The 27,398-nt window shown below is 40.3% G+C and overlaps 1 protein-coding gene across 1 annotated transcript in view; it reads right to left on the bottom strand.

The window, feature by feature from the left end:
• The window catches only part of MCCC2 (methylcrotonyl-CoA carboxylase subunit 2), a 64,094-nt gene extending 39,502 nt beyond the window's left edge, over positions 1–24,592 (bottom strand). The window contains exons 1-6 of the mRNA XM_057741466.1: positions 24,306–24,592; positions 20,626–20,692; positions 13,978–14,062; positions 12,278–12,379; positions 10,123–10,250; positions 8,517–8,629 (exon numbers count right to left, since the gene is read on the bottom strand). Coding sequence (XP_057597449.1) covers positions 8,517–8,629; positions 10,123–10,250; positions 12,278–12,379; positions 13,978–14,062; positions 20,626–20,692; positions 24,306–24,437 — 627 coding nt within the window. The 5' untranslated portion in view covers positions 24,438–24,592. The remainder of the gene's footprint in view (positions 1–8,516; positions 8,630–10,122; positions 10,251–12,277; positions 12,380–13,977; positions 14,063–20,625; positions 20,693–24,305) is intronic.
• Between the last annotated feature and the right edge of the window lie 2,806 nt (positions 24,593–27,398).

Here is a 27,398-nt window from a genome sequence, read left to right on the forward strand (position 1 = left end):
AAATGAGATTAACTGCCAATGGGTGTGACATTTCCTTCTGGGGTGATAAAAGGGTTCTAAAATTGATTCAACCTATAAATACCCTAAAAACCACTGAACTATACATATTAAATGAGTAAACTGTCTGTGAATTATATCTCAATAAATTACACCTCAACAAAACATAAAATTTTACAAAAACAAAACACAGGAGCTAGAGTTACTAAGTATACAGGAAACAAAATTCTTAAATTTTTCATCAATAGGAAAGAGAAGCTATTCTAGTTCCAAGTATCTAACAGACACAAAACTTTATATGGCTAAAGCAAATTTTGACAATAGAATGACAAGAACAGTTAAGTCACCGTCACAAAATCTCTTCTGCATTTAATTCTGAGCCCTTCACTCACTCGCAAAATAAAGTGAACGTGCACCAAGAACTCTGCCAGTGTGTCTACTGCTGCTTCTCACAGAGCATGGGGACCCCAGAGCCCAAACAGCACCAATGACTTTCCGTGTCCTAAAGCACCGGTCCATAGTACAAGGAAGACCTTACATCAGGCCATGCTGGAGAAATGATTCAGAACCCCAGAAAGAAAATTCTGCTGCTTTCTTCTACTAAAAGGGCGTTAATAGGACATAAGGAAGCTCTGCGACCATAAACTGTTCTGAAACACTCAGAGTATAGGTTTGGCTGTGTGGGAGGCAAAGCCCAGGCACTACGTCAGGAGAGACGTGACAGCATCCCTCATCTGCATCAGAACAAAAGAGAACTCCCACCAGCTCCACTGAGAGGCCACCATCCACCCTGTCACCAGTGAGGTGCGTCTGCTCCGCGACATGGACAAACCAAGAGCTCAAAACTTGAATTCAGCTCAAAAACTTGAGTCCTGAGCAAGAAAACAGCAAGGAGGCTAAGAATGATGCATAATTGACAGCGACAACCATTGTCATCACTGCCACCGGCGGTACAGCAAAAGCTGTAAGTAAATGGAAACGAGAGGCTACCAAACAGAGCTAATAGTCTGGAAAAACGCTGGACAAAATTTCATTACCCTCCAGGTCTTGCCTGCACAAACAGAGACTGGTTCTCATTGCACCAAAAACAAATTACGTATTGTAGATCAGCAGCCTGCCCTATGGAAGGGGTCTTTGAGAGGGAGTCAAGAGGTTTTATACCTAATTCTGAGAAGCTGTGTGAACTCTAGACCTCCATCTTTCCACTGAAAAATTGCAGACTATCCAGTGCAAAGGCTCTCTGTGACAGATGTAATAGAACTTGGGAGGGAGATTTTCAGTTGCTTGATGGAAAAGCCATTAAAACTATATAATGTGTTTTTTAAATCTCTCACCGTTTTTCTTTTTCCAGCCAAAGTATTGTAGAAAGCAAATACTGCCTGTATCACACTTGCTTCTTCCTGTACCTAAAGAGTCACCATTAGGAAATAAAAGCCATAATACACACACATCCATTCAACAGCTATGCAGAATTTAAGAACAGTATCCACTACGCCAGCTGACCCCACTGCTGGACCTAGCACACGCAGGCTCACCTGTGCTCACTGGAGAGGGCGAAATGTACACAGAGAACAAAAAGGCCACCTAACTCAGAACATTCTGTTTCTTCCTCAGTCTCTTTATCAGAGAGCCTCAAAACAACCAGAGTGGTTTCTTCTACCCCCGACCCTATCTGGCTTCATGAGCAGGTTGAAATGCATTTTAAAAATAATAATACACAGTGTTTATCCTAACTAGGACCCTCAAAACAATTACCAAGGTCTGAAGCAGAGAAAATAAATTTCAAAAATAATGAGCTAATGGACTTCCCTGGTGGCGCAGTGGTTAAGAATCCACCTGCCATTGGGGGGGGAATGAACTGGGAGATTGGGATACCAAATTGTACGCTCTAAATATATGCAGTTTATTGTATGTTAACTGTATCTCAATAAAAGCTTAAAAAAAAAAAAAAGAATCCACCTGCCAATGCCAACCCAGAGGACACGGGTTTGATCCCTGGGCCGGGAAGACCCCACGTGCCGCAGAGCAAGTAAGCCCGTGAGCCACAACTAGTGAGCCCTCGCACCACAGCTATGGAAGCCTGCACGCCTAAAGCCTGTGCCCCACAAGAGAAGCCACTGCAATGAGAAGCCCATGCACCACAACGAAGAGCAGCCCCTGCCCGCCACAACTAGAGAAAGCCCTCGCAGAACAAAGATACAACACAGCCAAAATTAAATAAATAAATAAATAAATCTTAAAACAAACAAAAAACAGTGTTTTTAAAAAATAATAATAATAATGAGCTAAGCCAAGGTGGGAAGAGGGAGAAGTTAAGAAAAGAGGAAGGGAGGGACACTTGAGAATAACTCTAGGTACATCTTCAAAAAGAAGAACAAACAGGCAGAAGTGCAAAGAAGGAAAAAGGGAGAGGGGCTTCCTAGGTGACACAGTGGTTGAGAATCCACCTACCAATGCAGGGGACACAGGTTCGATCCCTGCTCCAGGAAGATCCCACATGCCACAGAGCAACTAAACCCGTGCGCCACAACTATTGAGCCTGCGCTTTAGAGTCCGTGAGCCACAACTATTGAGCCCGTGTGCTGCAACTACTGAAGCCCATGCACCTAGAGCCTGTCCTCCACAACAAGAGAAGCCATGGCAATAAGGAGCCTGCGCACCACAACGAAGAGTAGCCCCCACTCCACTCACCGCAACTAAAAAGAAAGCCCACACACAGCAAAAAAGACCCAACACAGCCAATAAAATAAATAAATAAATAAATTTATAAAAAGAAAGGGTGGGGGGAAGGCTTGAGGAGCTGCAACTAAGCATGGCTAGGTGAATAATGCCTATTTCAGAAGACATAAACTGTTAATAGAAACAGAAACATATGTTGCTGGTGCAGTAAGGATCACAGTAAAACAAGGAAGAGAATTGATGCATCAGAGCAAAGATCAGTCTAGACTAGACTCTCACTAGACTATAAAAATTAATGATGGGACTTCCCTGGTGGCGCAGTGGTTAAGAATCCACCTGCCAATGTAGGGGACACAGGTTCGAGCCCTGGTCTGGGACGATCCCACGTGCCGCGGGGCAACTAAGCCCATCGCAGCCAAAAATAAATAAATTGATTGATTGATTGTTATAAAAAAAATGGGATCCATTAACAACAACAACAACAACAATTAATGATAACACAAGACTTGAGGAAAACAAACACCAAGATCCCACTTCTGAAGGGAACTATAAGTCTCACATTTAAAAAGCCAGCAACGTGGGAACCACATCAGGAAAATAAAAGAAGTGCAGCCCCAAGGTCATCAGGGCATCAGGCACAGATTTGGAGAAGGGCCAGAGAAGATATCCTCAGGGCATGAGGCTCAGAGAAGGACCACAGGACAGCAATATGCCAAGTCTCACAATTTCAAAAACAAACCAGGGTCCTAAAACCTACCAGAAAGTAAGGGAAAATGAAACAGAAGAGAATACAAAGGTAACTACCTAGTTAACTGTCTTTTCTCAAGTACAAAAACAAAGTTATTTAACCTGGGAGGTCTGCAGGGATCTGGCCACATCTTTACGGCTGCAAAAATTTGGAAATGACAGATATATGGCTGTCAAGAGACCTACTTCTTAGAAATCAGTGGATAAATGGATTTACAATGGGCAAGGTTAATATTAAATAAAAACCAGTCTTGGGAGGAAAACAGGAATTGAACAAGTAAGGGAAGCTAGTGCTCACTATCAAAGTACACACATAACGTAATCGCAGTTACAACAGTTACTGCTTTATGTAGTAAAATATTTTTTAAAAATTGTTTTTAACAGTCCATCTAAGCTAAAGTCTTAAATACATAATAGAATACATTGGGAAGTCCCTGGTGGTGCAGTGGTTAGGACTCAGCACTTTCACTGCTGTGACCCAGGTTCAGTCCCTGGTTGGGGAACTGGCATCCCACAAGCCGTGCGTGCAGCATGGCCAGAAATGATGACGATGATGACGATGTCAATAATAATAATAAACACACACTGAATACAGGAGCTAGAACTACTCAGCATGTTAGGCATCACTTTAAGAGTTACGAAGGAGCTGCATTCTTAATAAATCATTAAGTAGGTCAGTAAATGTGTTGGGATATAAATAATCTGATATTGTCTCATCTCAACTGGCATAGAGTTCAGGAGGGGAAATTAGTCAGGACGTGTCTAGATAAAAGGGATAAATACGGTACAGTTCAAGAATTATGCGAGTTGGGAGGAGGAAAGATTACTTCCGGTAAGGGATTTGGGGAAGCCTTCCTGGAAAAGGTGGCAACTGAGATGCGCCTTGGAAAATGGGTTAGAGACTTAGATCAACTCCTATGGAAGGACTGGGGAAAAGAGGGCCCGGCATGGATCTGAGCGGAAACTCATAAAGGCCATGATGCATATGAAAAACAGGACACGGTTCAGACTGACAGCAGTTTACAGTGCATGAGCAATAAGGCCAGAAAGTTAGGTTGGAACCAGATCACACGAGGTCTTAGGTATCAGGCTATGAAGTCTGGTCTGAAACAACGGAACTAGATAAAGAATAACCTTGTAGTAATGTGTACAACAGACAGAAAAGGTCTGAACTACCTAGGGTGATGGCAGTGGGAATGGAGTGGAGAGGACCAATCCAAAGGTAAAAACCAACATGACTTGATTCATCAAAGGTTTACTACATGTTGATTATCTGCCCAGCATCAAAGAAGCTCCTGGGGATACAAAAATAAGGAAGATATATTTCTAACTTAAAAGGATTAAGCAGGGGAAAAAGCAGAGAAGAGTCAAGGATGACATCAAAGTTTCAATCCTAGAGAAAAGAGCAAGAAGGAAGTACCATCAACAGCACACAGACACATGGGTGAAGGAACAAGTCACCAGGGGCAGCGAAGTACAGAATGTCTAGTCTGAGCCTCTGGTACCCCAGGAAATCTACCCAAATAACAGAACCCCAAGGGTACGTGGAGGTGGACGGAGGCCAGGACCAGTGAACGATCATGGAACTGACAGGTATGTCATTAGATTTTATTAAACTACTAAGAATAAGTTCTTGGGCGGGGTTGGGACGATTAAATGAAGAGAGTGGGAGAAGGAAACCAGTGGCACGAAGGCTAAGAAGAATTTCAAGAAAGGGAACAATGACAAAGCCAACAGGCTGTATGGCGTGAGAATGTGTTAAGGTTAGCAGGACCCTCTGAGGGCAGCAAGGCTTTTAGGAAAGTGAGTGGTCAGGAATGAAGATGTTGGGCCAGTCCTTAAGAGGTCTGATAATCCAGGGAGGGAGAGAAGCTTCAAGGAACAGTACAAGCTAGAAAAGGTACTTTTCTTTTGGCATCAATTTTTGCTATTTTTTCTTTTTCCTTTTAAAAAAAAACAAACAAACAGGAAGTCAACATGATTATTGGCTGTGGGGAAAAAAATTAAGTGGATGCGTAATATTAAAGCAAAAGAGAGAAAGCGGATTAATGAAGCGCAAATGAGGGATTAGTATTAAGATTATAAATGACAAGTCTAGTCTTGCAGAAGAGAGATAGTTCTTCCTGGGATTAAAAAAAAAAAAAAGACAGAGTAAGCAGTAGTGTTTTTAACAGAACAGTGCTCACACACATCTTGACCTTCTCAGTTAAGTAGGAAGCAATAGCTTCAGTAGAGATGCCAGTTTTTGAGTTTATACGCAGGAGAGTCAAAAATCATCTGCACTCCAGTTATATTAAAACTTCTTTTGTTCTTTTGACTTCACTGTCTTATCAGCACTTTCCGTTCAAGGCTACTGTCTCCCCAGTCACTGCTGTGTAGGTGTGAACGTGTTACATCAGTTCATTTGTAACTGTGGTGTGAGCAAAAATGGATGTCCCATTTGTGATTTGCATGAAAGAAGAGCAGCGTGCAGTGATTCGTTTTTTTGTGGTCTGAGGCTGTGCACGTCCGCATACTTCTGCCCACACCGTCAACACTGAGCAAAAACTTCATTTTGAGATGTTAAAGCATCCTCCCTGGAGTGCTGATCTCGCCCCATCGAACTTTCACCTGTTTGGTCGCCTGAACACAGCCCTACAAGGTCGAGGATTCACTTCTGATGAAGAAGCAAAGACAGTGGTGCATTTGTGGCTCGCAGCTCAGCCTAAGACATTTCTTAATGAGGGAATACAAAAGCTTGTTGACAGATGGACAAAGTGTATTGAAAAGCAAGGAGATTATGTCAAAAAATGATGTATTTGTCTTTTCTAAAAGTTAATTAAAATAAATTCTACAGCCAGAGTGTGGATAATTTTTGACTCACCCTTGTATATTAGGGAAACGATGAGACGAGGCACACTGGACGCTATATACAGTAACAGTAACAATCTGATTTTTTTTTTAAAGTTCCACAACGTTCATAAGAAAATAGGAAGGCAAACCTCAACCACGAAATTCCTATTGGAGTGAAATAGAAAAAATAAATGCTAAGACAAGTGGCTCAGTTAAAGAAATATGGATGTTAAAATTTTTAGGAAACAAAAATTAAACAGGCAAGCTGAAGGCATTCAGTCAAATGCCCCTTAGATATTTTACATTTTTTATCATAAGCAGATAATTTCTTATTCAAAAATATAAGGACACTTTTAATTTTAAAAAGACCTAGTTTTTAAAGCACTTCAAGCTACAGGTTCCACAGGAGCAGAGACCCTACCTGGTTTTATTCACCAGTAGAGGGCTTGGCTTAGAGTAGCTTCTCCATAAATATTTGTTAGATGTTGGTTGATGTTTTATATCTTGTAGTTTCCACAGAAGCGACATGAAGAGAAAGAGCATAGAATAAGCATGCATTGGGGCAGAGTTCCACAGTGGGCTGGATGGTGCCCCCTCCCCCCGCCGCAAAAAAAAATCTGTCCACACCGAAATCTCCAGAATCTGTGAATGTGACCTTATTTGAAAAAACAGGGTCTTTGCAGATGTAATTAAGTTAAGGCTCTTGAGATAAGATCACTCTAGATTACCCAGGGGGGCCCTAAGTCCAGTGACAAGTGTCACGAGTGAGGGAGAGAGGGCACAGAGGAAAAGGCCATGGGAAGACCAACGCAGAGACTGGAGCCACACAGCCACAAGCCAAGGGAATGCCTGAAGCCATCAGAAGCTCAAAGGGGCAAGGAACGAGGGGACAGGGCCTGCCGTCACCTTGATTTCAGACATCTAGCCTCCAGAAACCTGAGAGAATAGATTTCTGTCATTTTAAGCCACCCTGTTTGTGGTAATTTGTTATGGCCGCCCTAGGAAACTAAAGCAAGTTTAGTACAGCTGTATAAATCATAATATCAGGTTAAATGGGCTAATTTCTGCTATAAGACAAAAGATCATAGTAAGAATTTCATACCAGGTAATGGATGGAAGGGCCATCTGTGCAAAAGTAAGCAAAGCTGAAGTCTCTATTTAGATAAACAAAGCACAGAGATAGGCAAGGTCGCCACATAACAGTAAAAATACAAGAAATACTAACACATTGTAGTGGTAGGATATAAAGAAGAGAGATATAATAAGTGCAAGTGATGACTAATTAGACTATTAATAAAAATACTATAAACAAATTCAATAACAAAACAAAAACAAAGGCGTTGCAGCAGTATTATAAAGTATTTCAAACATGCAAAAAAGATGAGAATAGTAAAATAAACATTCTTTACCTAATACCCAGTCTTAATAAAGCTTAACGTTCGGTCAAATTTACTTCTGAACTTTTTTAAAGGAATAAAATATTTCAGATAGAGGTGAAGCCCCTACAGACCTCCTACCTGGCCTTTTTTTCCCTCCCCTCTCCCACCTCAAAGGTAACCAGTGTTCTAAAGTTGAGTGTTATCATTCCCATGTACCTGTTTAGGCATAAATAATAGATTACTTGATATATTTAATATCTGCATACATAGCAATATGCTATACATTTATTCTATACTTTTTTTTTTTGTCCAACATATTTTTGAGACTTATTTCTGTTGATGCATACAATTCTATTCATTCATTTTAATAGCTAAATGGTATAACTCTCCCATGAATGGTCATTTACTTTGTTCTGTAACTTTTGCTATATAACAAACAATGCTGTAAGGAACTTCCTTGTACGTCTCCTCATACACACACTGGAATTTCTCCAGAGTGCAGTCCTATAAAAGCAATTACTCAGTGTCCTTTCTTTTTAAAACCTCTTTTCCTTTGGTAAATAACCTTTATTACAGCATAACAGTATTCCCATATTTAGCAGATGAATCTGACTGGAGATATCCTTATGATACTTTCTGTGGAGAAAGCCTAAATTCTGTATTAAATTCTGTTTTAGTAATTCCCAGGCAGTCCAGTGGTTGGGACTCTGTGCTTTTACTGCCAACGGCCTGCGTTCAAACCCTGGTCAGGGAACTAAGATCCTGCAAGCTGCATGGCATAGCCAAAAAAAAAAAAAAATTCTGTTTTAAGTCATCTCAGAATACCTGGTTAGCAAAGACATTTGATGCAAAAAGCAATACATCTCATTAATGAGAAATTACCTGTATAATATTTTTAGAAGACATAATTGCCTGATTATAGAATATGCGGCCAAAGTGATCTCGATCTGGAAATACTTCTGCTTGTCGAGGTAAGTTTGCCCCTCCTGAGTCAACTGAAGACAAGGGAAATAACAGAAATAAGTACATCTCAATGAACAAAACATGCTACACATAGGAAGACTTGTCTCAATGACAGCAGCAGTTCTTAACTACATTCACAAAAAACTTGCCCTTTTTTTTTTGGGAGGAGGCACCCGGATTGCCCTATCTTTTTAAACTCTTCTACAGCCTCTCTCTCCAATCTTCCAACACAGTCCAAAAAAAGTACTGTTTTCTTCAGACACATTAAGCTCTCCTACCCCTGTGCAAAATTCCACTTGAAATGTTTAGGACGTTCTCTTCTTTGAGGACTAGCCTCAGAAGCACCAAAAATCCTTAACCAGTTCAACTAAAAAATGGATCTTTCTTTTAAAATAATCCAAAAATCATCTGCAGAATTCATGTAATAATTTTATCGCACATTGCCTTCTGGTACTCTTTCTACTGCAGATTACAGTGGTGGATAAGAATGTCAGCCGAGTTCAAAACAGAGCTTCATTACTTTACAGCTGTGTAATCACAGGTGCGTTTCTGAGCCATTCTGTGCCTCGGTTTCCCCATCTGTAAAATGAAGGTAACTGTGGCTATCCCATAGGGTTGTTATTGGGATGACATGAAATAGTGTATGTGAAGCACTTAGTTCAGCACATACTGTGACTGCACAATGCAAGTTACAGAAAGCTAGTCTTATACCTATCATTCTTGCCTGCCATCATTAAGTCTTCTATTGATGTTTAATACATTATATCCTGTCTCTAATTCACTACAAGGAAGACAGACAACAAAATACCCTTCACTGCATCCCCTACAGTGTTGGGCACAGCACCTGCAAGCAGTAGGGCCTCATGTGCTGTTTTCTATACATGCAAAGCAGTTCACACTGAGTCAACCAGGTAAATTCATTTTCACAGGAAAAAAAAAAAAGTCTCAGTACCTATTCAAATATCCACAAAAATGAACAATATATACTGGTATTTTCACAAACTAAGCCAATATCCAGGAAGTGCCAACTTTACACTGCCTTGCTTTTATGCTCTTTTAAAAAATATCCTTAGATTTAAACATGGTATTTTAATTCCAAATGTAAATTTACTTTCATTGAAAATTATATTTCTTTAAATTATGTCTGCTCAAATGATGTACATACTCAAGCATTAACCTAGTACCTGGCACTCAAGAGACCCATAAATATTAGCTATTATTTTTTCATAGTTTGAACCCATTATAGTGAACACAAAAACAAAATATATAAAGGAAGAAAACACCATTCACGTAGAGGAAAAAAAATGGCAAACCCCAAAATATTGTCAGGGATTCCTCCTCAGTGATGTTATTATGGGTAGTTCTTGTTTACATTTTCTCCTAGAGAATATGCATTTTTGTAATTACAAGAGAAACCAACAGTTTTTTTTTAAATACTTACTGTTAACGCCATATGAATAGCCTTTTAAATAATCCTGTATTTTTCTAGCTAGTAATAATTTATTTTACAATTCTTGTCACTTGCCCAAGTAAATGCAGGGGAGCCTGTTTTGCATCGCAATTTCTTGCGCCCGTAAGTGCTTCTTCACAGTCACTGGGTAGTAGGTACCCCCTTTGACAGTGGCATCATTGGCAACAATCATGCATTCTACCCTGAAAGGCAGAAATTTCATTGGAAAGAGAATGTGAGTGTTTTCTTCAAAGTGAAGACCAACTGCATCTCATTACAAGACACTCCCAATACAATTTGGCAATTTCTAGTACATATCCCCGATGACAGCCATTAGTAGACAATCTCATGATATAAAAGCTTTAATCATTGTTTACATATTCATTTATACAAAATGGACCATTTTTAATAAGTTTAGAAACTCATACTTGATTTTTTAAAGAATCATCACCCCGTACTAGCAGACAAAACCTAACAACCTAAGCCACATTTTGTAATGGTTCTTTGAATGAAAGGGTTCTCACAAGATAACAGAACAACAACAAATCCAAGCCTTGGGGTGAGAAAATCCCTCATGATAAACCTTCAAAATTTCCTTTTAGGAAGGTAATTTTCAAAAAGGAAAACTGATCCAACAAAGGCATTTATTTTTCATATTTTCAAAAGGTCTTCATGTTAACTGCCATATGCTTTCCTATAAAACTAAAAGAAGTTTAACATACAACATTGATCTTGCTTAAAGTAACAACAGGTACAAACTTTAAAATAGTATTTTGAAAGCATATACTATAATGAGTCATTAGTGGTGCCCTTTCTCACCAAAACCAGTTTGTAGGGACCATGGCCCACAAGTAACACACAAGAAGCAGGGAAATGAATGAAGAGGGCCAGTAAGGGAGCCTGCTTAGTACTGCCAGGAAATCCAAAGATCAGAAGCTCACTTGAAACTTGAGAGAACAACAGTGTGGTCTTCACAAAATTTAATCTTCTTTATATTTATGATGTTTTTGTTACCTCACTTTATATTCTCTAGAATTCTAAAAAGGAACTTATTGAAACGTTGTTGAAAATGAAGTAGAGAACAGCAGCTGCGCACACGGCCTCAGGTAGGGTTGTGCTTCTTTTATTAGGGCATGCGGCTCCTCTCCTCTGAGTATCAGTTTTGTTCCCTAGGTTATTTATTTGCTAGGTCATATAGTGGGTGTCTATAAGAAGAGTATTGACTACAAAGTTTAAAATTCTCAGTGAAATTAAACAAGGCTGCGTGCTGGCCCCTATCTTTCTATCTCTTTGATATCACTGTGGCGTAAGGTTTGAGGGTTAAGGAAGGAAGCAAGAAGAAAAAACAATGGTGAATGGCTATAGTCGCACCTCCCGGGAAGGCACAGATCATGGGGTGAAGGTGGAGGAACACACACCATAAACCAGCATCCAAGTCGAATGCAACTGTATCAGGCTGCCTGATCTCAAAGCCAAGTTCTGCCAGTGGCTTGACCTTAGGCAATCTCTAAGGCAGTTTCCTTACCTGCAGAACGGTGATGACTATTATAATAGTACCCCTTCTCACAGAGCTGTGTGAAGATTAAGACAACTAGTCAGTAGGAAGTGTTTATTGCAGTACAAGGCATGGTGACTACATGGTGAATGTGAGGCCACATAAATATATACAAATAAATGTAACAGCTAGCAATGTAGATACCCTAAGTCTATAATGGTTCTCAAACAATAGTATTGGAGAACCTGGAGAACTTGTTGGAGAACCTGGAGAACTTGTTAAAACGCTGATTTCGGGGCCCCACTCCCTGAATTTGACTTAGTACTTCTTGGGAAGACCTGATCATCAACATTTCTGACAAGTTCTCAGGTGATGCTGATGCTCCCTAGGGACCACTCAGAGAACTACTCCTCTAAGACAGTGGTTTTCGCTCTAGATGTGCAAGAGATCACCTGCAGAGCCTTGGAAAACTACCCAAGCCAAGTCCACTCTTGGAGATTCTCATTAAGTACAAAGGTCTGGATTCGGTCCCCAGAATCATTGCTGGGGGTACTCCCTCCAATTTTTGTCTCTAAAGGCTCCACAGATGAATCTAACATATGTCTGGATAGGAAGCCTCAGTTCTAAATAATAGCACCAACATAAAACTCACATGCTCATACACAGAGCAGTGAGTGCTGGATGCCCTGCCTCACCGACCTGATCCACGTAGCTGAGTGTGGGCAGAATACTCACCCTGACACTCTCCCAATGCCTGTAATAATGCCACCTGCAGGGACCTCCTCATCACCATACAACTGGTAACCTGCAAACTGGGATAATTCCAGGAATGGAGACCTGAATGGAAGAAAGGGTGTTGACTGAATTAATGTCATTTTTTTTTTTAATCATATTTAAACAGTTACACATGGAAAGGATTTTCTTTAACGGGGCAATGTTTCAAATATGCATGTTGGACATAAAATCTACAAAAAGAAGAATGTCTAAAACAAAATCTAGTGTGACCACTTTGGGGATTTATACATTATAGCCATACAAAGGAACACTAGGTACTTATTTTTAAAGATGTTGTACAGATGTGTTTATTAACATAGAAAGAGAATAACATCTAACACTTACATAGCACGTACCACCTGCCAGCCTCTCTGCTAGCAGCTTCAGAAACTCATTCATTCCTCATAACTACCTTCTGATATAGATCCTATCATGATCCCGGCTGACCGAAGAGAAAACTGAAATACAGAGATTAGGCCAGTTGTCTAAGGTCACATGACTACTAGTACGTGACAGAGCTGGTTTTAAAAAGCTCTTTAATAAGGGACCAGGCTCTTAACCACTGTATTATTCTCTCATTTAAATGGTCAAGATATATTGGGGGGGGAGGGGGAGGTTATAAAACACTGCATATTAGTATGATTCTGTTTTTCTTTAAAAAAAAAAATTTCTGATTCACATTTCCATAAAAACAGTGTAGAAGGATATATACTAGATGTTAACGGTGTTTGTCTCCGGGCTGGGTGTGTGTGTGCCTGTCCCCAGAAACAATACTTCTGAGTCTTCATCTCTCTCTCTAACTGATCTTGGTGCTTCCACCCTCAAGGCTGACAGTCTACTCACAAGACAGCAGCCCGAATAACTTTTTAAAACGTAAGTCAGCTAAGTCCTGCAAAGTCTCCCTATTTCTTTCAGAGTAAAAGCCCAGACTCTTCCACTGGCCTACAAACCCTTAGGAGATGTGACCCTCTCCTGCTCCTCCCCCTCCACCCCACCTCATGGGCCCCTTCAGCACATGCGCACATGCGACCTGCTCCCACCGCAGAACCTTTGCACTGGCCACTCCCTCTGCCGACAACACTCTCTGCCCAGACATTTACAGCCCATCTCTCTTTCCAATCTTTGCTCAAGTGTCACCACCTCAGTGAGGCCCATTCTAACCACCGCATTTCAAACTGCAACTTGACCTTCATCCTTCTCTCCCATACTCTGGGCTACCATTTCTTTTTCCAATGACATTTCTCACCTTCTAACACACTATATAATTTATGACATTTATTGTTTATTTTCTATCTCCTGCTACAATGCATACTCCAGTAAGGCAAGGAACTTTGTCTATTTTGTTCAGGGATCTACCACTAACACCTAGAGCAGCACCTGACACATAGAAGCCTTGCAATAAACATTTGTTTTTGAATCTTACAATAAGAACCAGAATTTAAAATCATTTATTTACAAAACTATCTAAGATGGGAATTCCCTGGTGGTCCAGTGGTTAGGACTCTGCACTTTCAGTACCAAGGGTCTGGGTTCAATCCCTGGTTGGGGAACTAAGATCCCTTCAGCTGCACGGCATGGCCAAAAAAAAGAAAAAAACAACTATCTAAGAAAACACCATGGAATAGAGAACACCCTGAGCCAGCACTTGGGTATATACCAACCCTGAGTCTATAAGATTGTCGACTCTTTCTCTAGGTAACAGTTTTCCTCTTGATATGTGACGTGCTCTGGCTTTCTCACCACCTCCTGTGATAAAAAATATGATTAGATTAGATGAATTCAATATAAGGTCTCCATTTAACTTAACACCAGAAAAACATATAACAGTGCAAAATATAGTACTTTTTAAAAATTTAACATATCCTGTGAAAACAGCTAATTTTTCAGATCATTCAAACCGGCATTTTTTTTAAATCAACCTATCCCTGAGCCTACACGTATATTATACATTTTCTATATTCAGCAGTAACTACTTAAGGAAATAATGCGGTATTTCCCCCTGCGTCTCATACACTGCAAATACTGTCTCATCGCCACTACACTTATTACACCTGCTATAAGCACCAGCACCGTCCTGTGTGCTATGTGAAGTCTGAAAAGTTCCTAACTTCATCTGTACCAGGTAAAAAACATTATTTTAGAAATGATTTCCATAATAAGCACCACCAAACTTAACTAAAGGTGCCATTAGTGACCCACAACTTTTTAGGCCCCCAAAAATGAGAGCGTTGAACATCTTATATAGCAATTTAAAAGTCCCCTTTAGTTAGTATCTTGACTCAGAGATTGTCTTTGGTGTTTCCTGGCATTGCTCCAGACAAAAGGAAATGACAATAATTGAAGAGTCCACTGGGGTAACCAACCCCATGAGGCTGCTTGAGGTGAGGGGTACACCAAACCTGCCCCAGCCTGAGAGCTGCCGGACTCGGGGCCTGGGAAATACCCCAACCTACTCTCAGCAAACCAAGGCAAATGATCAGAGCAGACGATTAAATTGCACCTTCACATGTTTACCTTCACTGTTGCCCAAGAATTTCATCTTAATATACCGCATATCTACTGAGATGTTCAGCTATTTAAGAAAGCTATTTGTTTTTTCAGATGAGAAAAGAAGTTCATACAGATTTTAAACAAGCCTCCAAGTAGCACAACCTTATTTTCAAATCGAGACTCTTTCCTATAACTGAGAGGTTTTTTGGGTTTGTTTGTTTTTTGTTTTCTGAAGAGGTAGAGGGCATATTTTTAAGACTAAATCTGCCTTAAGGTAACTAAGAGAGGACTTCCCTGGTGGCGCAGTGGTTAAGAATCTGCCTGCCAATGCAGGGGATACAGGTTCAATCCCTGGTCCAGGAAGATCCCACATGCCTCGGAGCAACTAAGCCCGTGCACCGCAACTACTGAGCCCATGTGCCACAACTACGGAAGGCTGCTCGCCTAGAGCCCATGCTCCGCAACAAGAAATGCCACTACAATGAGAAGCCTGTGCACCACAGCAAAGAGTAGCCCCTACTCGCCACAACTAGAGAAAGCCCACACACAGCAACGAAGATCCAACAAAGCCAAAAGTAATAATAATAACAATAAATAAATACAGTTTAAAAAGGTAACTAAGAAATTCATACCATACATCTAATCTTTTAAAATGAAAATAATTCTGGGAGGGAAAGGCTTACAAGATAGTGTGAATTAAATCAAACGACTTTCCTCTTTTCTCCCAGCCAAAGGGAATTCAGAGTTCCCTAGTGAATTCTGATTTTATTAGAAAAAACCAGAAAGAGTGTCATCCCTAATACAGATTCTCAGGTCACAGAATTCAGCTCCTCTGGCATTTAAACTGGCCTAGGATATGTGGACCACCACGAAAAGACAGCATGTCACAGCATCTCAGTTTTCCAAGGATCACTCTTAAAGATGTTGCATTAATTATCTCCACTCCCACAGACTGAGCGCCAGAAAAGCCTGATGTTTTCTTTCAACCTTATTTACCATATTGCACTGTTTCTAAAACACACATTTTGTTCCCATTTTAACCCCCCTGAAATCAGGAAGCATTTTACAGTTCATAGCATCTTTTCATCACTGTCATCAGGGGGCAGTAGTGACACAGCTGTCTGCCTCTGTGTGCACAGCACAAATGTCTAACTATGGTCACTTCAGTAGTGCTATCTGCGTTGCTGGAACGACATGCATGCAGTTTAACTCCCATTTTAAAATGTTTTCAAAAACTACACAAGCCTTAAACAACAAGGTCCTACTGTATAGCACAGGGAATTATATTCAATATCTTATAATAAATCATAATTGAAGAGAATATGAAAAATGTATATATGTGTATAATTGAATCACTTTGCTGTACAGTAGAAATTAACATGATGTAAATCAACTATACTTCAATAAAATAAATTTTTTTTAAATGTGTGTTTAGAGGTACTACTGATAGGTGATTTTTTTTTCTTTTCTTCTTTATATTTTTCTCTATTTTCCAAAGTATAATATATATATTATATAATAACATAGTATATATTACTTTTAAATTATAAATACTTGTGCAATATCCATTTTCCTGGCATAACAGTACTAATTCTAGGCAATACTGTGAGGAAGGCTGTCTGTCCTTTCCTGGCTTCCCTCCCAAGGAGCCCTGCTCAGTCCTCTATTCTCCTTTAGAGACCAGACCGTCAGACGATCAGAACCCACCATCCCTAGCAGATGCTCCGTGCTGGAGGACTCTACCGCCCCTTATTCAACCCCCTAGTCTTCACAGCCACAGGGAATAACCAACTCATCAACTCTGCTCCCTAATAAAACGTATTTTCATTTCAGCAAGGGTTTTGGTTCTTTTTCAGGAGACAATACCTTATTCCAAGATGACTACAATTCTAGTCATCTTTCTGAAAAGCCTACCAGGATATTTTGCCTCTCAAATCATACCCAATAGACAAAAACTCATGTCATTTTTAACACCATTTCCTCACAATTAGAACAGCGTTCGAAAGCCACCTGGTCAAAAAGAATGACAAATGTTCACTACCCCTGTTTTCACAAGTCACCCCCCTACTTACACATCCCCCTCTCCCTAGAGGGAAATTAGGTTGGTCTGGGGACAGTCTAATAGACCTTCTTTCCTTTTTGACTGCTTGCTTTCCTTTCCCCTTTTCCTGAAAACAGTACTGCCACCACCATGAAGTTCCAGGAGCTGCCAGCCACAGTATCCTCAGGCCCTGGTGGACATGGGTCCAGGCTGACACCGTTTAAGTACCGCATCCCCATGGATACAGTGGCTGGGCAAAGGAGTGAACATGGGACCCAAGTGAACCCATCAAAGTTTTCCAGATTGGAGATGAAAGGATAACTAGATCTGGCCTTCAGGTTATAAACTCTAAGAATGTAATCCCTGGCCTGCCAGCAACCTAGTTCCCCACCTCAAGGAGAAGCCAGAAGAGAACGTGGCCCACACACATATACACATCCTGAAATGAGAGAAGGAGGGCAGAGAAAGTGAGTCTGGAAGGGCTGGAGCCCCCCAGTTCATTCAGCACCTCTTTTGGTTTGGTTGTTGACTTCTGGATTAAACAAGTTTGATTTGGTTTTTTGTGACTCAAAACCAAAGGGACTGAATACAGCCATTATCAAAACAATACTCTTTATGTATTACAAGTACCTAACTGAGAAGGAGCTATATGAAGTTAACGTTTTTTGTTTTTGTTTTTTTAATTCTCCCCTATGCCCTCATAGTTCTTATGGAAGCAATTACTGCCATCTGAATGAGGTCTTTGCTTCAACTGGTCCCACACTGAGTTTCATATCTGTTTGTTCCTGTCATGGTAAGTTTTAGAGGATTTAATTGATTCTGACACTAAACTACTATAGTACAAAAGACAGAGACCAAGATATTCCAAATGGATTTATTTTCCGGTCTTTTCAATTAATTTGGATTAATCTATTAAGTCAAAAGAAGACAGAAATGTGTGCTTGGAGTGAATAATGCCTATAATTCACAGACCTACTCCTAAGTCTTAAGTTATGAATGAGATACTGAAAATTTACAAGAGGGATTAATAACTGGACCAAAACTGCTTGGTTATTAGAGTAACCAGTCCAATGTACCACCCTCAAAATTCTACAAAGGACCAAAACACTGAGCTTATTTCTTCCCTAATACCTACACAAATGAATACACAACTTTAGATGGGCTTTCCGTTCATCTGCTATTAATCAATTACCTTGCCTCCATCCTCAGAGGAAAAAAATATAAAAAATTTTTATTTAAACTAAAGAGAAATCCATCAAGATTTTGCTAAATTATTTCAATAATGACTTCTACTGAAAGTCTGTCCTCTGAATGTGATAAGATCATACCCAGGAATACAACAATACCCTTAAACCACACGTTTACAGATAAAATACATTCTTTATGAGGATAATGGGGAGAATTCTTTCTAAATGAAGGCTATAAAATTCATATAGCTCCTTCTCAGTTAGGTACTTGTAATATATTAAGACTCTTATTTTGGAAATGGCTGTTAGTTTCACTTCACACAGCCTTCTAAAGTAAATTGCCATATATACCAATAATGGCACAACAGAATGCAATGTGGTACTTGTTTATCCATTAGTATTTTATATTCCTCCCTATGATGCAATTTCTTCCAAGCAAAAGAATGTCTATTATGTCCACAATTTAAAAAATAAAAAGTGACAATTTACAAAGTTTTTAGGAAATCTCATTTATTTAAATAGCAATAAACCCATATGGAAATTATTTCCAAATACATGACACAGCAGAAAGTACACAATTCCCGAAATGCAGTACATAGTATGAATATGACTAATGAACAGAAAATGTTTCAGTTGCTTCAAGTGAAAAAACAAAAATTTCAGTGATGTTGTGGCTGAAATAAAAACCTTAAGAAGAAATGGTTTAAAAAATTGATGAGGGAGTTCTCTGGTGGTTTAGTGGTTAGGATTTGGTGCTTTCACTGCCATGGCCTGGGTTCAATCCCTGGTCAAGGAACTGAGATCCCACAAGCTGCACGGCCCGGCCAAAAAAAAAAAAAAAAAAAAAAGGACGAATCTGAATTTTTACTTTCCCTCAAATAATAGCAGTGCTATATGAACAGAAAAACTGGCCAAGTAATAGGAAAAAATAAAATGTTTGCATGCCAACAAATGCAGTTTTTTTTTAATTGACATATAGTTCATTTACAACATTGTGTTAGTTTCAAGTGTACAGCAAAGTGATTCAGTTTTATATTTCTTTTTCAGATTATTTTCCATTATCAGTTATTATAAGATAGTGAATATTGTTCCCTGTGTTATACAGTAACTCCTTGCTGTTATCCTATGTTATGTATAGTAACTTGTATCTGTTAATCCTATACTCCTAATTTCTCTCTCTCCCCTTCCCTTTCCCCTTTGGGAAAGATTGTTTCCTATGTGTATGTGTCTATTTTGTATACAGATTCATCTGCATTATTTGTTAGATTCCATATATAAGTGATATCATGCCTTTTTTAACTGGAGTATAATTGCTCTACAATTGTTATGTTCTGCTGTAAAGTGAAGTGAATCAGCTCTGTGTATACATATATCCCCTCTCTCTTGGACCTCCCCCCCAATCCCACTCATCTAGGTCATCACAGAACACCAAGCTGAGCTCCCTTTGCTATACAGCAGGTTCCCACGAGCTATTTTACACATGGTAGTGTATTTATGTCAAACCTAATTTCCCAATGCATCCCACCCTCCCCTTCCCCAACTGTGTCCACACGTCCGTTCTCTAAAATTGCACTTCTATTCCTGCCCTGCAAATAGGTTCATCTGTACCATTTTTCTAGATTCCACATATATGCGTTAATATACGATATTTGTTTTTCTCTTTCTGACTTACTTCACTCTGTATGATAGACTCTAGGTCCATCCACATCTCTACAAATAACCCAATTTCATTTCTTTTTATGGCTGAGTAATATTCCTTTATATATATGTACCACATCTTCCTTATCCATTCATCTGTCGATGCTGTGTTAGTTTCAAGTGCATACGCAGCAAAGTAATTCAGTTTTATATATATATATTTTCAGATTGTTTTCCATTATCAGTTATCACAAGATAGCGAATACTGTTCCCTGTGTTATACAGTAGATCCTTGTTGTTTATTTTGTGTATAATAATTTCTATCTATTAACCCCATACTCCTAATTTATTTCTCCCCCATCTTCCTTTCCCCTTTGGTAACCATAAATTTGTTTCCTATGTCTGTGTGTCTGTTTTTGTTTTGTGTATAGATTAATTTGCATTATTTTTTAGATTCCACATATAAGTGATATCATATAATATGTATCTTTCTCTTCCTGACTTACTTCACTTAGTATGATAGTCTCTAGGTCCATCCATACTGCTACAAATGGCAATATTCCATTCTTTTTTTTATGGCTGACTATATATGCCACATGTTCTTAAACCAATCGCCTGTTGATGGGCACCTGGGTTGTTTCCATGTCTTGGCTCTTGTAAATAGTGCTGCTATGAACACTGGGATGCACTGTATCTCTTTGAATGAGAGTTCATCTTTTCCAGATATATGCCCAGGAGTGGAATTGCTGGATCATATGGTAACTCTATTTTTAGTTTTTTAAGGAACCTCCATACTGCGTTCCATAGTGGCTGCCCCAAGTTACATTCCCACCAACAGAAAATGGACAGTCTTGAAGAGTCAAAGCTTGATGCTACCAGCTTTTCCTAAAACAAACAATTATGAAGGGACATCTTAATTAAAAGCATAAACTGAAGAATAAATGAGTGCTTACCTAGTCTGATGTTCTGTGCTCGTTCATGGAGCTGACTTACTAGTGCTTTCATCTGTTCATAGTTTTCCTAAAATAGAAGCAAAGAAAAAGAGGGAGAGTATTATAAGAAAGCAATGATCTTTTTTTTTTTTTTACCGTAATAAGAGTTAAGGAGAACAGTATTACATGCCAACTCCATGTGGCCCCACACTGGGCCACTTGGCCACCCATGTGGCCTCCATGCTGGGCCAACTCCAAAATGTAAAAAAGATTAATTCGTGCCTCTCTATCTTCGCTCAAGCTCTTCTGCACTACCACCACCCCTCTCTGGTCTCTCTATCCACATCTCACCACCCTTTTAAAGCCTAATTCATGTTCCATCTCATCTCCAACATCATTTCTGGCTACTCCCACTCATTTTAACAACTTCCTTACACATCTACTGAACTTAAGCTATCTCTAGTATTTGCTTTCCTTTGTTAATGAATATAAGCCCTTTGAAGGTTAGAACACCACCTTATTTTTTCTGTCCCGTCAACCACTACCATGAGAAGATTCCAACCGATGAAGAAATACTTGCTTTTACACTTACTGACAAATTAACACTTAAAAACAAAGCCCAGTGCCGGGGAGCAACTAAGCCCGTGCACCACAACTACTGAGCCTCTGCTCTAGAGCCCACGAGCCACAATTACTGAGCCCATGTGCTGCAACTATTGAAGCCCACATGCGTAGAGCCCATGCTCTGCAACAAGAAAAGCCACCGCAATAAAAAGCCCGCACACCGCAACGAAGAGTAGCCCCCATTCACCACAACTAGAGAAAGCCTGCTCCTAGCAACAAAGATCCAACGCAGCCAAAAAGTTAAAAAAAAAAAAAAAAAGCCCAGGGGGAAAATGGACCCTATTTTATGTTTAAAAAGGAACGGGGGGAAATCCCCCGGTGGTCCAGTGCCGAGGATTCCAAGCTTTCACTGCCAATGGCACAGGTTCAATTCCTGGTTGGGGAACTAGGATCCTGAAAGGCAGCCAAAAAGTTAAAAAATGAAATAAAGTAATCACAGCCGCCTTTTCCCGACAAGTGTGGCCATGTGACTAAATTCTAACCAATGAGATATAAACAGAAGTTTTTAGGTATGACTTCTAGAAAGGCTCCTTAAAAAAGAGGACAAGCAGGTAAGGGTGTCCTTTTCCCTATTCATCCTTTCTCCTCCTTTGCACCTGGAACTCAGACATAATAGCTGGAGCTTAAGGCAGCCATCTTAGACCATAAGGCAGACTGTACTACTTATTCAAAATTCTTCCTTCCCTCCCACCCTTGCCAAGGTTCACTGTGAGGTTATACTTCCCTACCCCATAGTCTCTGAATCGGTCCATATTACTTGCTTTGACGAGTGGAATGTGGGCAAAAGTGACAGTGTACCAACTGCAAGCAGAGGCTTTAAGAGGGACAAAGCGTTTCCATGCTCTCCTCTTGTGCCCCTGCCTTCCATTATGAGAAGAGCATCCCACAGCAGCCACTGCCCCTTTATTCTAGATCTTGGAATAAGAAACAAGTAGAGCAGACCTGAATTTAATACAGTGCTAGAGCAGAACTGCCACAACCAACCCAAAGATCCAAGCACAAAAAATATTTGTTCTTTTAAACACTGAGATCTTGGGATTGACTGCTGCTCAGCATTACTGAAGCAAAATCTGGCTAATGTAGTAACTAGCCCAAGGTCACTCAGCTAACAAGTAGTAGAATTAGGATTTAAACCAAAGCTCACTAACTCCAGAAACTTGCTCTTAAACCAACATGCTACCATGTCTCTTTTGCTCACTGAAAGGGCCACTGGCTAACATTTAAGCACATTTCCTCCAGGTTTTTTTCCTCCTATGGAAATATGTTGCTTGTTAGCTTTTAAACATAGATGAAATACTAAACCAGTGCTTTTTCTACCATAGCACAGCTACTTCCCTATTCTCATTATTGGTGCACAGACTAAACCAGAACAAAAGACATTTCGCATAGAGAAAGAAGTTATGATCTCAGGCTCATACACCCTAACCTCTAGCTAGCAGCCACCATCAAATACATCAGCCCAGACCTGACTTCAAAAAGATGGCAGACCAGGAAGCTCCAGGCCCTCACTCCCCCACAGAGACATCACAAAACAAGCCAAAACTAGCTAAAGTAACCTTACAGGAGCTCTGGAAAACACTCAGAGGTCTACAGCAACGAAGAGGACATTCAGCCAAGAAGCCATATTGAAAATGGTGGGAAATCCATTGTCCACACTGCCGCCACCCTGATTATTCCACCCTGTCCATAGGATCATGCCACTTCTCTACTTAAATATCTTAGCAGACAGACTGCAAAGTGAAATCTAAATGTGGCTTCTACATGTGGCTTCCCTCCTCTACCTGGCAGCATAAGCGATCCCATCTGCTCCATGAATTCCACACCCTGGCTAGGGCTTCCAAGTTCTCACTCCCACTAACCAGTTCCATAACTTGGTATCTATGTTCTCATAACTCCTTTAGTTTATATAGTCTTGCCTCCCATTCTCCATCCTGAACCTAGCCAGTTCTTCCCCAATTCAAGAGCCAACTCACTCATTACCTCCTATCTGCAGCTTTCTTGATCACTTTCTTAGGCTTTAGACAGCATTCATCACAATGCACTTGCTTTCCTGTTCATCTCCCCCACAAAATTATCATTCCATCCCTACACATCTATTCCAAATACCTAAAATAATGCCTAGACCACAGTAACCTCTTAATGCTTCTGAATTAAACATTCTCTCTTCATTCCAGGAAATCTAAAGACTTCTGGAAGTCTCTCATTGGATATTGCTTCTGCCTCAGTCTACTGATTCTCTTTCAATTTCCTTGTTTTCTCAAAGGCAAGAATTATTTAAAATGTCTTCCCTGAGAGACTTCCCTGGCAGTCCAGTGGTTAAGACTCTGTGCTTCCAATGCAGAGGGTGCAGGTTTGATCCCTGGTCAGGGAACTAAGATCCCACATGCTGTGAGGCGCAGCCAAGGAGGGGGTAAAGTCTTCAATGAAAGTTATTTGCACAACTTAAATGTTATCTGTACAGGCTTAGAAACCAAGGGACACACTGAAAATTTCCAGCTTTGATATTTCACCAACCAGGAGTTGTTTCTTTAACCTTGCGATACCTCCCAATTCCAAGAAAAGCCATTTAAAGTATTTTCTATTAACATAATCGACTATTTCAAGTCTGGTAAGCACAACCCAGGGTTAGCTGTGCTAGGCCCGTGGTTCCCAAAGCCACCAAGGCCCTGCCCTCCCCTCCTCCAACTTCATTAACCATGCAAACACCAGGACCCCACCCCAGAGACCCGAAAAGGTCCAGGGTGAGGCTTAAGGCAGCTGTATATTCAACAAGCTCCCAGGTGACAATGCTAAACCAGAGAACCACTGGTTTTAAGAACCACTGATTTTAAAGACACAAAGTATACTGCCAGTGCTGAAAGTGAACTCAAATCTATCTGACTCGGAACTGTTTTCGTTTTCACATTTCACGACCCCTTCGTGCGTCCCTGTCTCGTGACTGGGGATCCAGAGCAAAGTGCAGCCACTGTTAAAACGTACCCACCCTCTACCCTCCTACCAACGCCTTGTCCCGTCGGCGAAGGGGAATCGCTGACTCGGGCCGGGTGCTCCAGGCCCGGGCCGCTCACCCACCCTACCTGGTAGATGGCAGAGCTCGAGTCCGGCTGGGTGCCCAGCGTGGCCACGGAGTCCCCATGATAGGCGCGCGGCGCGGGCGCAGCGGCGCGGGCGCACGGCCGTAAGGCTACTAGCCTCAAGGCGGCCCACATGGCGGCCGGCACAGAGGCGGGAAGGAACAAGAGAGGGCGGCCTGCGCCGGTCCGGACCCGAGGCTTCCCTCTCCGACTCCCCCGCTTCGGGCTACAGCTCAGCCCCTGGCTTTGCAGTCCCAGCCCACCTGAAATCTCCTGGATTCTCGGGCCGGCCTCGGTACGTGCCGGCGCACGCCACCCGTGATTGGTCGGCGCTGAGCACCACGCCCCACGAACTCAGCCAATAAGGGACAGAGGTGCAGCCTCGCGAGGCTAGTCCCCTCGCTAGCCTGGCCGCGTTGCGGGTCCAGGGGCGGAGCGAACCTTCTGTGGCCTCCCCGCCTCCGGAGGTATTGAGCCAGGGAGCTGCGGCTGAGTTTCCTCGCCGTCGGCCTCAGTTTTTTTTTTTTCTGGATGCTGTGTTCTTCTTCCTCCTGCTGCTAGAAAGGGTATTCCGGGACATGAAAAAGCTTATCCTTATATGAGAGCTGGGAAACTGAACAGGCTTATTAAGATGCTCTAAGAAATTAAACTCTTTAAAGGAGATAACCATCCACTCGACAAATATTTCTTTACTGTCCCCTATCAGGTGCTCTTCTGGAGCTGGGGATACAGTGGAGAACAGACAAAGCGACCTCTTTTAGAGAGCGGAGAGAACATAAACAAGTAAATAAAAATTCTAATAGTGATAAATTACAACTTAGATGTACAATTATAACACACTTGTAAAACTCTGCCTATAACAAATCTGAGCTTCCTCACAATTTCTCACCCACTGGACAATGAGAAAAAATTAATCTTATTGAGTCCACTGAAGTCTTAGATTTATTTAGAGTTAATTTTTGTATATGGTGTTAGGTAAGGGTGTGGCTTCATCCTTTTGAATGTAGAGATCCAGTTTTCCCAACTCATTTGTTGTAAAGACTGTCCTTTCGCCATTGAATAGTCTTGGCACCCTTGTTAAAAATTATTTTATAGGCAATGGTTTATTTCTGGGCTCTGTATTCTATTCCATTGGTCTGTATGCCTGTCTTTATGCTAGTACCACACAGTTTTTTGATTACTGTAGGTTTGCAGTAAGGTTTGAAATCATTGTGAGTCTTCCAGCTTTGTTCTTCTTTTTTAAGATTTTTTTGGCTATCTGGGATCCCTTGAGATTCCATGTAAATTTTAGGGTAGGTTTTTCTATTTCTGCGAAAAATGTCAGGATTTTAATAGGGACTGCATTGAATCTGTTGATCATGTTGGGTAGTATTGACATCTTAACAATATTGTCTTTCAATCCATGAATATGGGATGTGTTTCCATTTATTTATGACTTCAATTTCTTTCAGCAGTGTTTTTATTTATTTATTTATTGGCTGCATGGGGTGTTATTTGCGGCACAAAGGATTTTCATTCAGACATGCAAGATCTTTTCTTGCAGCGTGTGGGCTTCTCTCTAGTTGAGGCAAGCAAGCTCAGTAGTTGTGGTATATGGGCTTAGTTGTCCCGCAGCATGTGGGACCAGGGAAATTCCCTCTTTCAACAATGTTTTTTAGTTTTCATTGTGCAAGTCTTTCACCTCCTTGGTTAATTCCTATTTTATTCTTTTTGATGCTATTGTAAGTAGAATTGTTTTTGTAATTTCCTTTCCAGTTTGTTCATTATTAGTGTATAGAAATGCAATTGATTTTTGTGTGTTAACTTAGTATACTGCTACTTTGCTGAATTCATTTATTAATTCCAACAAGTTTTGTGTATGTGTGTGTGCGTGTTTGTGTGTAATCTTTAGGGCTTTCTACATGTAATAAATCATCTGTGAACAAAGATAATTTTACTTTCTTTCCAATTTAAATCTTTCATTTCTCATTCTTACCTAATTGCTCCTGCTAAAACTTCTAATACTGTGTTGACTTAAAGTGGTCAAAGTGAACATCCTTGCCTTTTCCTTGTCTTAGGGGAAAAGTTTTCAGTCTTTCACCATTGAGTGTGATGTTTGTTGTGGGTTTTTCACATGTGGCTCTTATGATGTTAAGGTAGTTTCCTTCTATTCCTATCTTGTTGAATGTTTTTATCATGAAAAAGTGTTGAATTTTGTCATCTACTTTTTATGCATCGAGATGATCATGTGAGGTTTGTTCCTTCATTCTGTTACTGTTGTGTACTACTGCATTGATCAATTTTTCTATGTTGTACCATCTTTGCATTTCAGGAATAAATCTCACTTGGTCATGGTATATAATCCTTTTAGTATGCTGCTGAATTCAGTTTGCCAGGATTTTATTAAGGATATTTGCATCAATGTTCATAAAGGATATTGGTCTATAGTGTTTTCTTGTAGTGTCTTTGTCTGGCTTTTGTGTCAGGATAATGCTAGCCTTATAGAATGAGTTAGGGAGTGTTCCCTCCTCTCCAAGTTTTTGGAAAAGTTTGAGAAAGATTGGTATTAGTTCTTCAGATGTTTGGTAGAATTCACTGGTGAAGCCATCATATTCAGTACTTTTCTTTGTGGGGAGATTTTTTGACTACTGTTTAGTCTTCTTACTAGTTATAGATCTATTCAGGTTATCTGTTTCTTCGTGATGTAGTCTTGGTAGGTTTTGTTTCTAAGAATTTGTCCATTTCATCTAGATTATCCAATTTGTTAGTGTTCAGTTGTTCATAGTATTCAGATTTACTTTTTACATTTTTATTTTCATTTTTAACGGAATACAATTCAACTTTTATCATGAAAATAAAGATGTTTGCACCTCCTTCTCTCGGAAATGATCCCAAAGCAGCAAAGGAACACGAAAAATAATTCATATCGCACCTTCCATTAAATGAGGGGGTATATGAAGACAATAGGCAAAAATAGGAATAATAAATTCAGCAAAATAAAGTTGAAATGTAAGTGCTTGCAGTAGAAAATACAAACAAGCAACAAGTCAGTTTGCCTCCCAGAAATCCCTCTAAGGCTCAGGAATTGGTGGTACCAAGTACAGAAAAATATGTGGA

Source organism: Hippopotamus amphibius, chromosome 1 (assembly GCF_030028045.1).
Source record: "Hippopotamus amphibius kiboko isolate mHipAmp2 chromosome 1, mHipAmp2.hap2, whole genome shotgun sequence".
Lineage (NCBI taxonomy): Eukaryota > Metazoa > Chordata > Mammalia > Artiodactyla > Hippopotamidae > Hippopotamus > Hippopotamus amphibius.